Source organism: Podarcis tiliguerta, assembly GCF_965153285.1.
Source record: "Podarcis tiliguerta genome assembly, chromosome: 4".
In the NCBI taxonomy this organism is placed as follows: domain Eukaryota; kingdom Metazoa; phylum Chordata; class Lepidosauria; order Squamata; family Lacertidae; genus Podarcis; species Podarcis tiliguerta.
This window is the reverse complement of record NC_139537.1, coordinates 17,875,151-17,892,668: the sequence shown is the minus strand read 5'-3', so window position 1 is coordinate 17,892,668 and position 17,518 is coordinate 17,875,151. Positions and strand designations below refer to the sequence as shown.

The 17,518-nt window shown below is 43.9% G+C and overlaps 1 protein-coding gene across 4 annotated transcripts in view; it reads right to left on the bottom strand.

The window, feature by feature from the left end:
* The window catches only part of CNTN5 (contactin 5), a 661,907-nt gene that overhangs the window by 350,382 nt on the left and 294,007 nt on the right, over positions 1–17,518 (bottom strand). For all 4 annotated transcript variants that reach the window (XM_083436171.1, XM_083436170.1, XM_083436173.1 and 1 more), the window contains exon 3: positions 905–1,035. In XM_083436171.1, the coding sequence (XP_083292297.1) occupies positions 905–959 (55 nt within the window). In that variant the 5' untranslated portion in view covers positions 960–1,035. The remainder of the gene's footprint in view (positions 1–904; positions 1,036–17,518) is intronic.

The window sequence follows — 17,518 nt, the reverse complement described above, 5'->3', positions numbered from 1 at the left end:
ATTTTATAAGTATTAATACTTGAGTATTTTTATACAGTTATATGCATTTGTTGCATTATCTGTATAAGTCAGTAGTACTACTCCTTGGGTGGGTCAGTGGGGTTACCTAGCAGGGTGCTAAGAGGCCACTGGGTGGCAGAGGTGTACATGACTATCAAACTTTGAAAAGCTGGTATCACTGGATGAGGTTCCTCAATTTTGTTGAATTAATTAAGCTAAATAGTATTAATTGGATTTTGAATGAAGTTCTAATTAATTTTTAACTGCTTTGAATTGTTCTGTCATCTTAGTGGGTCATGCAAAATGCTATTTTGAATAATGCTTTTGATAGGGTAGGGGGGCACTGGGTATGTATTTATGGAACCAAGGGGGCTGTGCCCCCCTCAGACTTTGGGAAACACTGGTTTATGTGCCTGCTACTTTAGTTAATGTGGGATATGCATGGAATATTATACTCCATTATAATAATGCATATAACACATGATAACTGTTTGGGTTTTCTTTACCAAAAGAGTTCTCTAATTCATGGAGTTAGATAAAAATTAGGAGGGGGAAAATCCATAAAGATATGATTAACACTGAGATTTTCAGAAAGCTCGATCCCTGGGGAGGACAGTAGAGGGGGCATTATTATCCTGATTCCTGCTTCCCATACTTTTATCCCTACACTAGTTTCCTTGATTGTTGCTTGCCGTTGGCGACTTTGTGCTCATGTCTGCTGTTATGTCTGTGCCTAATAAAGTAACTTCTTTAATTTCACCCTGTTCAATAACTTCTGTTATTTTGATTTCATATCTGATGTACCCACCCTCTCTTCCCAGCCTAGGGATTGCTTGGTTGATAACGGAGGGGATAGAGATGAAATGAAATACATAACACGGCAGCATAAGAGTTTTGTACTTACCTGTAAGACAGCTGGTGAGTGACAGAAGCAAGGTGAGTTTCCATGACGACGGCATCGCTCGCCTCGAAGGTCTTACGCCTCCCGTTTGTGTGATTGTTAGCAGCTCGGAGGTTCCTTCATTAAAACGCAGCCTGGTGAAGCAAAACACAGCTCATTGATAAGGATGTTGTCTTCCTTTTTTCTTTGCAAAATGGTCACATGCACAAAGAGCTGGCTGCTCCTGCAAGAGCGATGCAGTCCTTAACTTGAGCCAGGGTGGTGAAGTGGATTAGAGTGTAGGACTAAAGGTAAAGGACCCCTGGAGTCAGTGGCGTAGCGTGGGGGTGCAGGGGGGCCCGGCCGCACCAGGCGCAACATCTGGGGGGGCGCGCGCTCGCACTCGCAGCTCTCTGCCCCTACCTGGCTCACTCACTCTCTCTCATTGCGGAGAGAGAGGGAGGGACTATCTGGGGGAGGGACAGTGCAGCGGGGGAGCGGCGCAAATTACTTGCCTTGCCCCGGGTGCTGACAACCCACGCTACGCCACTGCCTGGAGTCAAAGGAAACTATGGGGTTGCAACGCTCATCTCGCTTTCAGGCCAAGGGAGCCAGCATTTGTCCACAGATAGCTTTCCAGGTCATGTGGCCAGCATGACTAAACCGCTTCTGGCACAATGGGACACCGTGAAGGAAACCAGAGCACACAGAAACATTGTTTACCTTCCTGCCACAGTGGTACCTATTTATCTACTTGCACTGGCATGCTTTCGAACTGCTAGGTTGGCAGGAGCTGGGACAGAGCAACAGGAGCTCACCCTGTTGTGGGGATTCGAACCGCCGACCTTCTGATCGGCAGGCACAAGAGGCTCAGTGGTTTAGACCACAGCCCCCCCGCAGGTGTAGGACTAGGACCTGAGAAAGCAGGGTTCAAATTCCCACTCAGCCACAAAATTAAAAGTCGGCCTCAGGACCACCTCAGACTCTTAGTCTAACCCACCTCATAGAAGGGTAAAACGGGGTTGGGTTGGGTGTGGTGAACCATGCATGCCACTTTTAGCTCCTTGGAGGAAAGACTGGATAAAAAATAATAAAAATAAATAAGATTATGAAGATGAGAAGCCTGCAGAGAGCCATTTGATAACAATCAGAAAGAGGGCCTTTTCTGTGGTGGTGCCCACTCTCTGAAATACTCTTCTCTCAGAAACAAGGCACCCAGCAACATTCAGTGCATGCTGAAAACTATTATTATTATCATTAGTCATGACTTGGGCTGGCCATTGCTGGCTGGCACTGTAGAACTTAAGGTTTTTTGCTTTTTTTTCTGGGGGGATGCAAGGGTACGCATATCCCTAAACATTTTGTGAATCTAATTTTGGCCTCATTGAAGGGTAATATTTCAATATGATAGGAAAATGAGAGTAAACATTCCCCTAAACATTTTTTTAGGGGAAAAAACCACTGGATTGTTCTATTTGGAGGTGGTGGTGGTATTTAAGAAAAATGGCAAAAATAATATAATTACAGAATATAGAAAAATGTTCATGTAAGTAATTTCATATTATGCATCCACACACACACACACACACAAACACACACACCAATTACGGCTTTGAAAGCATTATATAACTTATTAGGCCACACCATAACTTAATGGTATTTAGCTTATACAATAATATAATTACTATTACATTTTAAGCAGAACGCCCAATTTATATGAGTGAAAATAATATGCAAGGTTGAACATTGGTATTTTACAGTCCAATAATTAACAAATGAACTATTGCATTGCATTTTTTTTTGTACACCACCCTGAGTTGCCCGCCTAACAGGTGGAACATAAATATTGTGATGAGTAAGTCAAAATAAATATGAAAAATAAACTTATTTATTTAAGGCACTTACTGAAGAAGCTGAGATAAAAATCGCCACAGACTTTTGTCCCTTCCACAATTGCCTCAGAATATTACAGATGCATCTCTAAACCAACCCCCCATCCCCCCCCCCCATATTTGCTAGAGTCTGGTCCACAGGATGGAACCACTTTGGGCAGCAGGTGGGAGGTATCAAGTTTATGTGTTTATTTAATTCATTTATGTGTTTATTTAATTCTGTTTATGAATCACTTTACATAAAATATCTCAAAGCAATTAAAAAATAAATAAAAAATCAATTCTTCTTGGTGGGTTTTGCAGGACTAGATGGGTCACTGGCCTGATTCAGCAGGCTCTTCTTATATTCTTATCTCTTTAAAATGTTGGAGTATGGAATGATCCTGTTCAGTGTTCCTGACAGACAGGCATGCCTTGTTCAGGATACATCATTCCACTGCGCGCGCTCTCTCTCTCTCTCTCTCTCTCTCCCTCTCTCTCATTTTACCATTCGTGGCCCCTCAGAAATAAGAGAATCGGGCAATATGAACCAACCACAGTGTCAGAACATTTTTTAAAATGTGATGCTAGCAGTGATAAGGTGAAAAACAGATCACGATCCCTCAGAGAGGAGGGATTTTCTACATGTTTTGCTAACCATCTGCTTAGAGAATACCATTAGCTTGTCATTAACAACTGACTCTTCAAATCTTTGGGCTTTTTTCTGAGAGACCCAACTCTGGTGAGCAACAACAATCCACCAGCACAGAGGGCATTTAGGCATTTATTTACATATTTGAGTATATTTTGGTTTGGTATATTTAGACAGAGGAATAGCTCAAATGCTGTTCAAATTTCTAAAAAAAAAAATCTCTTGGGAAATTTCCAAGTTGTTAGTGCAAGAATTGCAGTGGTCACTTAGAAGTCGGTAGTTTTTGATTATAAAAATGCCTTCTGTGTACTATACAAATATTTATTTACTCATTTCAAATGGGGGATTGAAATTACCCAGACCTGCTCTGCCACCTCTCCTTTTTTCCACGCTCACTTGACATTTCTCTGCCATTTCAGATTCTTGCCAGAACTGCAGTAGATGTTCAGCTTAAAAAAAAAAAAAAATGCCTTGCAAGATACTATGTAAGGTAAAGGTAAAGGTACCCCTGCCCGTACGGGCCAGTCTTGACAGACTCTAGGGTTGTGCGCCCATCTCACTCAAAGAGGCCAAGGGCCAGCGCTGTCCGAAGACACTTCCGGGTCATGTGGCCAGCGTGACATCGCTGCTCTGGCAAGCCAGAGCCGCACACGGAAACGCCGTTTACCTTCCCGCTAGTAAGCGGTCCCTATTTATCTACTTGCACCCTGGGGTGCTTTCGAACTGCTAGGTTGGCAGGCACTGGGACCGAACAGCGGGAGCGCACCCCGCCGCGGGGATTCGAACCGCCGACCTTTCGATCGGCAAGCCCTAGGCACTGAGGCTTTAACCCACAGCACCACCCGCGTCCCTAAGCTACTATGTATTTCCTCCTAGTTTCCCCAGATATTTTCTACACCACATTTTTCTCTATGGAGTACACAAGAGGCAGTCATTAAGAAATTATTCTGTGGGTTTACTCTGAGTAGGACTAGCATAGGCAACAACCTAAGTGGTAAAATTATTCCTGCACTGTACCACTTCAGAAACTCTGAAATATCTATATTCCAGGGACAGGCCCTGATTTAGAGAAGCTATACCCCACAACCTCAGATATGCAGATGACACAACCTTGATGGCAGAAAGTGAGGAGGAATTGAAGAACCTTTTAATGAAGGCGAAAGAGGAGAGCGCAAAATATGGTCTGAAGCTCAACATCAAAAAAACGAAGATCATGGCCACTGGTCCCATCACCTCCTGGCAAATAGAAGGGGAAGAAATGGAGGCAGTGAGAGATTTTACTTTCTTCCATGATCACTGCAGATGGTGACAGCAGCCACGAAATTAAAAGACGCCTGCTTCTTGGGAGAAAAGCAATGACAAACCTAGACAGCATCTTAAAAAGAAGAGACATCACCTTGCCAACAAAGGTCCGTATAGTTAAAGCCATGGTTTTCCCAGTAGTGATGTATGGAAGTGAGAGCTGGACCATAAAGAAGGCTGACCGCCGAATAATTGATGCTTTTGAATTATGGTGCTGGAGGAGACTCTTGAGAGTCCCATGGACTGCAAGAAGATCAAACTTATCCATTCTTAAGGAAATCAGCCCCGAGTGCTCACTGGAAGGACAGATAGTGAAGCTGAGGCTCCAATACTTTGGCCACCTCATGAGAAGAGAGGACTCCCTGTAAAATACCCTGATATTGGGAAAGATGGAGGGCACAAGGAGAAGGGGACAGAGGATGTGATGGTTGGACAGTGTTCTCGAAGCTACCAACATGAGTTTGACTAAACTGCGGGAGGCAGTGCTCTGGTCCATGGGGTCACGAAGAATCGGACACGACTAAATGACTAAATAATAACAACAACAATACTCCACACATCTAATTGGGTTGCCCTGGCCACTCTGGGCAGCTTCCAACATATATAAAAACATAACAAAACAAACATTTAAAAAGATTCCCTATACAGGGCTGCCTTCAGATGGCTCGGGGGTTGGAAAAATCTATACCCTCCAAGATTTCTCCAGTGAAAATAGGGACAAAGCGGGACATTTTGGGATCAGATCCAGAAACCAGGACAGCTTCTCTAAACCAGGGACATCCCTGGAAAATAGGGACACTTGGAGGCTCTGAAGTGGTACAGTGCAGGAACAGTTTTACCACTTTATCTGCCATTGAGATTGAAGTAAGTGTGTGCTTTTAAGAAGGCATGAATACCTATCACTAAACATTTTACTTAAAAAGCAGCGAAAGATTCTTGTCAGCAGATTCCATGGTAATTATTTTTCTCCCCCAAGGATTTCGCTTTTTGAACATAGGTGGTATGCTCTTATCTTACCAAGGATTTCGGAATTAACACCCACCCCTCCCTCACAAAACACACACGTCCAAAAACACCGCTTCACAAAATATTTCAACCTTAACCACTTAGAAACTTGCTTTGGAGCTACGCCCTGTCACTCAAATCCTGCTTTAATTGGGGTTTATACGGCACTTTCAGCTGAATAGCAACTTCCAAAGTATCAGAAGTAACTATGAAGTTTTGCATAAAAATTCAAACCCCGACACATTAAATCAGGTCTGCCTGGGACAGGCTCAGTGGCCTGGCTGGTGGAGTAATACAAGCAGAAAAGTTAGGATACCCCAAGGATATTAAGTTTTATGGATTTCTTTTGCATAATAATAGGATTCGAATGAGCTCTGAAGCCCCCTTCTTACTTGTTAAAAGGAGAAATGGCATATCTATTAAACTTTTTTTAACCCATTTTTATTCTTATCACTTTACACTGGAGCGGGCAGCTTCATGGAATCAGCCCTTTTAGATGAGGAGGACATAAAATGTGCCTGCCGGCGGTTGAAGAGGGATCGTCATCTGCAACTCAAACGCAGCAAGTAATTTGAGACAAAGGACATTCGTGCTGGAAATGTAGTCCCTTTCTGTCTTGCAGGTTATCGGAAAGGCAAACTTTTGGTTACAGGGCTGGCCAGCAGGTTTCTCTCCCCAAAATGTTCCAAAAGTTTATTTTGCACCTGCTGTAAAAAAATGCAAAATCATTGGGGCAGATAAATTAAGGAGGTGCATTTGCACCTCTCGCTTTGCTGAGCTGCATCGGGTGCCTAGTTTTTGCACAACCCAGCAGGCTGCAGGTACCCTGCAGCACCACTGTGATTGGACCCCTCCTGCAGATGATGTTGAACTCTAGCTTCCATCAGCCCCAGCCAGCACAGCCAATTGTGAGTGACGATAGGAGTCAACATCTGGAGAGCCACAACTCCCCCATATCTGCTGTATCTTCATGCCTATCTTCTGTGCATGAAATGTTTTAGTGGGCCAGATTCCCACAGAGCTTTTAAAATTACATCACATAGAATTATAGAATTGAAGAGTTGGAATATGCAGCTGTCCCTTACAGGGACTGAACCTGCAACCTTGGTGTTATCAGCAGTGTTCGAAACTGAGATATGAAAGCTAGGAGCTAAATGGCACCTTAAGACTAGGTTATGGCCGCAACAACGGAATGTCCTGGTGCACTTTTTTATAACAAGAATACAGAGCTGAAAATGAATGAACTGCAGCTCAAATATTATGTTCGTTATTCACATGGTAGGTAGTCCTTCCCCTGCCCACCCCTCTAATATTCTTAAGAGGGCCTCTTCTCCAGTCTTCAGAGAGTAGCTAGAAGTGGGGAGGCATAAAAAGGTCCTCCTTTGCTTCCACTCTGCAGTTTTAATCTGAAATCTTAGGCGCAGTACTGCGCCCAGAGCTCAGACACTGCTCGCGCTAATGAAATTCCCTGTCACAAAAAATGCGCCTAGAACAATGGGAGTTTCAAACACTGGTTATCAGCACCATTTTCTAAGCAGCTGAGCTATTCAGACTCATGTGTGTAATAAAATATGATTATACATCTTGCTTCTTGAATTTAACTCTCCTTTATCAGTCTTTGCAACTTTCACTAGGAATAAATACGTTTCAAAGTGGGTAAACAGTTCCTGCTGGTCTGCATCCTTCTCTCCTCTTGGTTTCGTTTTTGAGCCAAACGAGACATTTATTTTATTATGTAGCACACAGCTAAATAGCTTGCATTTTCCTTAAGTAACTAAAGGCACAGGGGAGACCAATTTTTATTGGGAAGGCATCACGAGAGGAGGGATTATCGCTTCACTACCACCCAGCAATAGGAGTTGAGATTCTCCCTGTGTAGCTAGACACCTTAGGGAAAAAATTCCCATTGGCACCAATTGAGCTTGCCTACTTTTTCAAAACGTATTAGAGACTGATTTAATGAGAGTCTGTATCTGCATGTGAATGTATGTGTGCTATACCCTATGTACCATGTTCATGCACACAGACATTATTACTGAGTCCTGGATAGATTGAATAGCTTGCAGTTTTCTGACTGCATTTTATGTAGATCAATTCATATGTAAATAAAACTCTAGTCTACATGAATGTTTACTCATACGAGATTGTGTTAAGCCCAAGAGGCTATTCCACAATAGTTAGGCACATTGTCAGCGGCATACAGGCACTTATCTACAGATGAGTAAATTCATAGTAATCTCAGTTGACAAGAGAGACAATCTATAAACACACACACACACACACGTCCATTTTTTGTTCACGGCAATAACTATGGGAGAGCACTGCAGATTATAATTCCCCAGCAGTGAAGGCTTCATAGTTGCATTTACAACATGTTAACTCAAACACTTTGCAACAGCTTATTCATATTTTAGCTTTATAACCTATACGCAGCCTTTCCCCAAGGGTTCACAGCGGATAACAGTCTTCATAAAATGTGATTAAACACAGCATATAAAAAGGTGCAAAAAAGCCTTGCTCGTTCAACCCAGGCTTTGCAGGGGGGTGGGGAGGGGAGAGAAGAAACAAATGTTCATGTCACTTACGCTGCAATTCTATGGTCCCTAAGGATCTTAGTCTCTGACGTTGGAAAAGGTCTATCCTTGGAAAGGGAGATTCAACCTCATACACCTTCCAATGAAGGAATAGGCAAAAACGGAAGTGTTCCATGGTTGTGTTTGAAGTATGCTGAGCAGCCTATTCATAGAATCATAGAATCATAGAGTTGGAAGAGACCGCAAGGGCCATTGAGTCCAACCCCCTGCCAAGCAGGAAACACCATCAGAGCACTCCTGACATATGGTTGTCAAGCCTCTGCTTAAAGACCTCCAAAGAAGGAGACTCCACCACACTCCTTGGCAGCAAATTCCACTGTCAAACAGCTCTGGACTTTGGATTGGGGAACAAGCTACATCAGCTCAGACCCTCCAAGTGTCCCTATTTTCCAGGGACGGTCCCAGATTTACAGAAGTCATCCTGGTTTGCGATTTGATCCTGTAACAACCAGTGTTTCCTTGGGGTGTCCCTATTTTCATCGGAGAAATGTTGGAAAGTATGGCATTATGTGACCCCCCAAGCCAAAGAGATAAAGTAAACATAAAACCAATAGAAGACACCTGAAGGGAGTCCTGTATAGATTTATTTATTTTTTTAAAAAAAGTTCAATGTTTTATTATATGTTGGAAGATACCCAGAGTGGTTGGGCCAACCCAGTCAAATGGGTATATATAAAAAGTTTATTGTTATTGTTATTATTCAGGACATCCCTATTTTCATCGGAGAAATGTTGGAGGATATGCAGCCCTAAAGCTGGTGTACTTACTTTCCCTCTCAGCGATTTTGCTGGGAGGACTATGGGGTTGGGGTGAAAAAAAGAAAGATGGAACAGGAAATGAAGGAGGTGGAATGCCTCTCCCATACTTTCTATTCTGCTGGTGTGAGCCAGGCAGAGAATTAGAAAAGGTATTTTATCTTCCTTTGGCCTGTAAAGGACAACTCCACCAATTGATATTAGTGACCATTGATATCTTCATTGACTGAAAATTTTCGCCCAACTCCCAACCCAATGAGGGAGGAATGCTCATGGTCTACCTTTCACAGAGGGCTGACCCAATTTGATACCCCTGAGTTTGCTTGTGGATGCAAATGAAGCTCCCAGTTGGATTATGACTTTTTCTGGGTTTTGTGATGTAGTTTTGGCATGAAAAATGTGCACACAAGCACACACATTTTACATAAAATATGCATATACAATGCATACAAAATGCATCATTTATGGATGAACGCATTGAAAAGTCTGGATTTATGTTTTAAAAGTACAAATTCTGTACAGTTGAGTACCAGTGAGACTGAAACATGACAGAATTAGCTGCTCAGCCTATCCTTACCCACCTCGTCCAAAAGTTATATGGATCTCTCCTTATTTTGACTCCGTTACAACCAGAGATGAAATATTTACATATGGGGGGGGGTCGATGTTTAGTGAAAGCAGTTTTATATTGCTAATTTGAATTGTTAATGACTTTCAGAAGATGGAGCTATCTGGGAGGGGGAGGGTTGAGGGGGGAGAATAATACCATTAGTACTTTTGCAATAAAATGTATTAGCAAATTCTGCAACCAGTCAAATAAAAGCGAAATTACACTAAGCAAATTGTAAGCAGCAAGATGGCTTGTAGGATTGATTGCTGCCCGAAGGGGCGAGCATTTAGTTAGCATTTTGCTAATAACATCTCTTTTGTAAAAAGAGCTATTTTCTATGTTTGTTAATTTATTATTAAGAACAACGTGAGGGTCCTAGGCTTTCCAGCAAAAATGCCATTTCTGAGCCCTCAAATATTTATATATTTTTATGGATTTATAATGAATCATCTGGGTGCTGTATAATAAAATATAACACAAAATTAATAATGCTAAAATTCAACACTAAAATCCAAAGCCAGCATGCAAGAACAAAACATTTGCCAGCACATCATAAGAGCTGTGTCTTCCTATATACATAAAAATGTAAGACTGTCATCATGCTGCAGTTTGAATGGCTGCCATTAGGGGGCCACAGCAACTGCAACATGACCAGCGTTAGGAAGGTGGGAAGCAGTGCGGGTGGAAGGCAGCTCAGGCAAGCTGTTTAATGGGAGAGGTGCTATGAAATGCCCCCCTTCTATGAAAAACAGCTGCAGCAAGCTTTGGTGGACAGGGGGAGGTGCTTCACACAGTGGTTTAGAAAGCCGCTATATGAAGTGCCTCCCTCTCCTTTAAGAGTGGGTGGTGCTTGGCGTATGCTTGGGGGGATAGGCAAAGAGGTGAAAGAGGGGTAAAGAGAAGGGGATTGGCCAGGTGGGTGGGAAGGACAGGCTGGCAAGGGGAACAAGGAGGGGCAGCAGCTCCTGCTATAAATAAAAGAAGTGCTGTGCTAGATTAGGCCAAAGGCCCATCCAGGGCAGTCTTAAGCATATGCGGGGCCGAGGTGCAAAGATACCCCGTCCCCCTGGTTACCCAGAGTTGTCAACCTTTTTTGTTGACCTTTTTTTAGGGCGGGCTGGCAAGGCATGCATGGCAGAGCTGGCCTGGCCAGCCAACTCAGCATCAACAGAGGAGCCCAAGGCAGCAGCGGCAGCATAGCGAGGCTGGGGCTGGGCTCCTGGGGGGGGGGGGGGGACAAGCAGAGCCAAGTGCAACAACAGTTGAGCCCGAGGCAGCAGCAGTGGAAGCAATGACTGAGCGAAGCCAGGCGCCTCATGTGAGCAGCATGCGCTAGGCGAGCCTCTCGACGACCCACCAATCCCAGGCACGCAGTGCCTCGTTCGCCCACAGCAGCGCTCTGACAGGCTTTGCTCTGCTCGGCAGTGGCTGCCGCCTCTTCCCAATCCTCAGACTCCAACTCTCGGCTCTGGACTCTTGGCCTGGTGCCCCTAGCACCTATGGGTAAGATGGCCCTGGGCCCATCTTGTCCAGCATCATCTTCTCACAGTGGCCAACCAGATGCCTCTGGGAAGCTTGCAGACAGGACCGAAGTGCAACAGAGCTCTCCTCAGTTGTGATTCACAACAACTGGTATTCAGCAGAACAGTTGAGATATGATCTGCTTTACATCTTTTCTGCCATTCCTCCTACAGTGTGACATGCAATTCCCTCTCCCTAAAGTAGTATCTAGGGATCTAGGGTGGTGCTGTGGGCTAAACCACAGAGCCTAGGACTTGCGGATCAGAAGGTCGGCAGTTCAAATCCCCCCATGGGGTGAGCTCCTGTTTCTCGGTCCCTGCTCCTGCCAACCTAGCAGTTTGAAAGCACGTCAAAGTGCAAGTAGATAAATAGGTACTGCTCCAGCGGGAAGGTAGAGAGCGTTTCCGTGCACTGCTCTGGTTCGCCAGAAGTGGCTTAGTCATGCTGGCCACATGACCTGGAAGCTTTATGCTGGCTCCCTCGGCCAATAAAGCAAGATGAGCGCTGCAACTCCAGAGTTGGCCACGACTGGACCTAATGGTCAGCGGTCCCTTTACCTTTACCTTTAAAGTAGTATCTATTAGTCGCTTCAGACATCTTTTGTGGAGACATATATTCCCTTCCCCCCTGTCTTTCCCCTGACCCATAAATTTGTACCCTGTTATTTTGGATTCCTGGTTTTTTTTCACCTGTTCCAGTTTTCAGAACAACAGTTTACTATTTTCATGGTACCAGTTTTTTATGTTATTTTGGTATACTGCTTAGAGATTTTTAAATATTAAGCAGTTTAGAAATGTGTTCAAATAAATACATAAACATATAAATCCCAGCATAAACAAGAACTCATTGCCATCAATCAGGAGAGATGGAAAATATAAATAAATATATATAAGGAAAAACAAACACGTTTCTAAATTTAAAACTATTACATACAAAAGATAGAGGCTTAGTGGGGAAAGCAAATCACACAAACTGCTAAGCTAATTGAGCCACACCTCCTGACCTAATTTGCTACTAGAGTAGCTAGGAGGAACTAGCCAGGAATATAGACTTAGAACTAGCAGGCTACAGGGAGCCCTGGCAGATGAAGTATCTCAGCCCCAGCTGCAAATTTTCAAGGTGAGTTACAAATTTGTGAGTTCGGAAGCAGGGCAAGGAGGCCAAGGCACCCCACTCTGCCCAACAAAATCTGAAACTCTCAGGATTCATAGAATTGTAGAGTTGAAAGGGAATCTCAGCTAAAGCATCCCTGACAGATGGCCATCCAAACTCTGCTGAAAAACATCCAATGCAGGAGAGGACACCAGCTCCTGAAGAAGTCTGTTCCACTGTCAAACAGCTCCTACTGTCACAAAGTTCTTTCTGATTTTTAGTCGGAATCTCCTTTCTCGTAACTTGAAGCCATTGGTTTGGGATTTACCCTCCGGAGCAGGAGAAAGCAAGCTTGCTCCATCCTCCATGTGACAGCCGTTGAGATATTTGAAGATGGCTATCATATGATATGATATGTAACTTAGAAAAGAAAACTGTGCAAGCAGAAAGCCAGCAGGGTGGTTTTTGGGTAAGCTAGACCTTGCCAGAACTCAGTTTTGGCACCTCTCAGGTGGGTGCCATTGCCATTATAAGAGAACAAGGGAGGCCTTGATGTTGGCAGCAATAACATGGCAAAATGCAGTCATGAATGTCCTGGAAGACAAATTTAGCTCACTATGTAGGATACTGAAAGCCAGGACCTCCAAGAATCCCCAGCATAGAGCTAAGTGTCATCAGAATACTGCTGACAACATACTCCAAACCTCCAGAAACCCAGCGGTTTCATGTAGATGTTAAACGATGTAGGAGATAGGATTGAGCCCTGAGGAACCCCGCACTGAAGGTTCCATGGGACTGAAAAATGTTCCCCAAGCAACACCCTCTGGGAATGACCATCCATGTAGGACTGGAACCACCGTAAAGTGGTGCCACCCACCCCTAGTTCGGACAGTTACTCCAGACCATGGTCAGTGGTATCAAAACCTGCTAAGAGGTTGAGAAAAATTAACAGGGACATGTTCCCCTTGTTGATCTCTTGACAGAGAGATCATACAGGGTGACCAAAGTAGTTTCTGTGCCAAAACTGGGCCTAAACCCCGATTGAAATGGATCCGGAAAATCAGTTTCTTCCAAAAAATGCCTGGATCTGGTCTCTGACCACCTTACTCAGGAAAGGGAGATTAGCAACTGGCTGATAGTTAGTTAGGTTTTCTGAATCCGGGGAAGGTTTCTTAAGGAGTGGTTTTACCACTGCCTCCTTCAAACAGGCAGGGACCACCCCTTCTTGAAAATAGGCATTGATTCCTCCATGCTGATTTTTATCAGCCAAGAGGGGCAAGGGTCTAGGGCACAAGTGGTCACCTTGTCTGATCTGAGCACCTTGTCCATATCCTCAAGCCATTGCCATGGATAGGGAGGTAGGCAGCCCACCCCCAACCCCAATATGCTCACACAAGTTAGCTGGAGGAGCACTAAGGGCAGCCTGTCTGAAATCTGGAACAGGGCCTGTTCATTGTAATTAGTGATATTGCTTATAGCGCCAATGTTTTGCCATTTTAGACTAACAAGTTTTCTTCCATCTATTGACTTGTTACTCCCAATACACGGTAGGGGAAATTGCAGGTCCTCTGCCAATAAGATGAAAGGGGTGCTTCAAAGATCACAGATACATCAGTGCTCCCTGGAAGCCTCCCAAGAACAGTTGCTGACCTTAGAATGCCCAGTGATCTTAGACCCATCAAGTCTCCCAGAAACCAAGAGCAGTCTGGATGAGCAACTAGAACAACTGGTGGTGCCTCCAGGCAATCTCCCTCGCTGGGATTTTTGCATTTGATTCAATTTGTTTATAATTAAAAGTCTCAGAGAAGAGCAAGTTTATGTTTGCTAGAGTGGATTCTCAAGAAGAAGCCCAGGAGGATTGCACAGCTGTTTCCTGAGCCCTTTATTTACACTGTTAACATTCTGTTTCGCAATCCAAGGAAGATGCCAGATTCAACAGTGTGCAGGCATGACACATTCCCACCCACAGAAGAAGTCAAACATCAACAGCCATACTGACGGTTTCACCATATTGTGTAGGCTGGCATCTTGTAGGTCACATCTAGAGATGTTGCCAAATTTCACACGTCTTCTGCTTGGAATATGAGCCTCAGTCATGTGTAATGCTCGTCTGAAACATGAGGTGAGCATTATGACTTCTAATTTCTTCCCACCATCCATTCCATCCACAAACCTCAAAATCCCCTTCCTTCCGCCTGTGAACCTCTACCACTCTTGCCTTCCATCCTGCTTTCTTGGCTGCCGCTCTGGAGTTGGTGGAAGCAAAAGCAAGGAAGATCGGTAGGGTTCTCCCTTTCTGGTGTCTTCAGCACTCCTGCAGTTGGGAGCTAGATAATGCTACAGTTATGGACCTATATGGACATTGGGAGTCCTGGAAAGAATACATTTCCTAGGGCTGCTGACATCTGGGTCAGTGCAGTGCTCTGAAAAGCGACAGAGGGACCTCTCCACCTTCTTCTCTGCTGAAGGGCCAAGAGAATGATAGAGGGGGAAATGGAGAAGGCACAGTGGGGTCCAATTGGCTCAAAACTGGATTTGGAATAAACAGAACTATTATTTATTTACTTGGAGCATAACTTGGTTTCCCAAACCAATTATGAATCAAATCCCCCACCCTCTCACTCTGTGGTACACTGGTGGTCAACAAAAGAGGTTTAAAGACTGGTTCAAGGCAAATCTTTAAAAAATATAGTATAAACACCAACAATTGGGAAACACTTGCCTGCGAACGCTCCAATTGGAGAACAGCTTTTACCAAAGGTGTCATGGGCTTTGAAGACACTCAAACTCATGGCGTAAGGGAGAAATGTGCTAAGAGGGAGGCACAGTTGGCAAATTCACACCATGATCAACTCCCACAAAGAATCAATGTCCCCACTGTAGAAGGACATATGGATCCAGAATTGGCCTCCATAGTCACTTATGGACTCACTGTTAAAACCGTGTTTATGGAAGACAATCTTACTCGGCTATGAGTGATCGCCAAAGAGAAGAAGAAGAAGGTACCACAGCACCTCTCCAATTTTATTTGACACCTACTGTATGTATAGATGGGAGCAGATTCACTTGTTTTCAAAACTTCTTCCTATGTTTGAAGACAGCTAAGCTATTGTGCCTCTCCTTCAGCTTCTCTCCTGCAGGCTAAACATCTCCAGCTCTTTCAACCACTCATCATAGGACTTAGTTTTCAAAATCCTTCACCATCCTGGTCCCCCTCTCCTGGACACACCTGTTTTTTTAATGTCCTGCTTAAAGTATTCCAGATGTGACCTGAGGTGCACTCAGAACAATAAGGAATCCTGCTAGCATCCTGATTCAACTAGGACTAGTGCAATGTGATAAGATTGTGATAATTATGTGATACATCATCCTTTCGCCTTCTGTATGCATGGTTAGGTGGGAGACCCACAGGTGGAAAGCTCCCAAATGGGGAATTCTGAGAATGGAGCGAAGCTGAGCTGTCCTAGGATGTGCTGCATCCCAAGGCACTCTCACAGCTGGCCATCGTTGGGTTGAACCCAAGCCATTTGCTGCCCCCTGTGAATGCCGTGGTGGTTACACTGCTGTGTAGGATTGCCCGTTGAAATAAATGGGCATAAGTGACTTGACCATTGACTTTGATCTGTGTAGAGCACAGACACACCCACACACTGCTGTCCTTGTTTGATTCCCCAACTCACCCCACCTGAACCCACTTTGCCATCCATCCCTCTCTTTACAGCTCACCCACGTTTCCCACCCCTCACAGCTCCTTCAGTCCGCACATGTCCTCATAGGTCCTCCAAGCACCACGACCCCTATCCTCATAGTTTCTCTGTGTCTATCCATCCTTGCTTTATTCAAACCTCTGCTGCTGCTTAAAACCACTATTTTATAATCTGCCTTCTCTTTTTGGTCCCTTCCCCGTGCAAATCCAGGTGACGCGGCACTACAAATCGTCCAATGGGGGCTGCACCATGACAGTCTTACATTTTTATGTATATAGGAATACCCGCACGCACGCTTTCTCTCTCACACACAGAACATCCACCACAATGCCAATTATAATCTTTTTCTGATTTAAACTTGCACCATCTTCGAAAGAAAATCTGGTTGCACTATCTGGACCAGGGGACTGGGGGTGGGGGACAAAGAGAGAGCTGAACGTACAGCAAGTGAAGCAATCAAATCAAAGCCCAGCATTTTCTTGCATAGGACATCAATGAAGGCCAAAGCAGATTTCACGAGGAACTGTCTAAAAGCTTTGCTTGTCATTCTAAAGGGTCTATGGCAGCTGAAGTGCTAGTAATTTTGCCTTTAGCTGCTTCCCATTTGAATCACTGCAGTGAGTTTTTTTCTTAAAAGTCCTACGTTGAAGGGTATTAATGATGCAACAAAGTGACTGGTGTTCTGAGGATGTATCTATTTATTTTTATGAGTGTGTTTAATTGCACATTTTTCTTAAGATTCTAATTACAACCTGCTCTAAAAGTGATGCCTAGTTGTTTAAAGATGCATTTTTATGCTTAATATGCTACATTATTATTAGTTATACTGCAGATAGTTCACTAAGAAATAGTGCCGGGATGTGAGAGGGGATTAGAAATCGCATTACTAATACAAGAGCTTGTCTGCATAGGAAAAAGGGAAAATAAATAAAGCACTCCACACGTGATAAGAGCTCCTTCAATTTCTTTCAGAAATCTCGTTTTATTAGAATCTAAATGTCACTCTCATAAAAAGATAGAGTTGGCAGCACAGTCTGATTGGGATTGTTTTTAACTGTCCATTTTGCATTTAGCATCTGTAGAAGTCTCTGTGGTTCACTGGGAGGCAAAGAGGACTGGCCCAAGACCTTTTGCTGCCTGAGGCAAAGGACAAGATAGCGCCCCTCCCTGTCCAACTAATAGAAGCCTGGCGATGGAATAATAATAATAATAATAATAATAATAATAATAATAATAATAATAAATTTTTATTTATATCCCACCCTCCCCAGCCAAAGCAGGGCTCAGAGCGGTTAACAACAGTAAAAATAGCACAGTTTACATAAAACCACAGTCAATTAATTGAAATACATTCTAAAATCAAGTTCAGAATCAAATTAATGGCAACCATTGGGCTAGAGTTCTATGAGGATTACAGAAGGAGAGAGGGGGTCAGGCTGTGCCCTGGCCAAAGGCCTGGTGGAACAGCTCTGTCTTGCAGGCCCTGTGGAAAGATGTCAAGTCCTGCAGGGCCCTTGTCTCTTGTGACA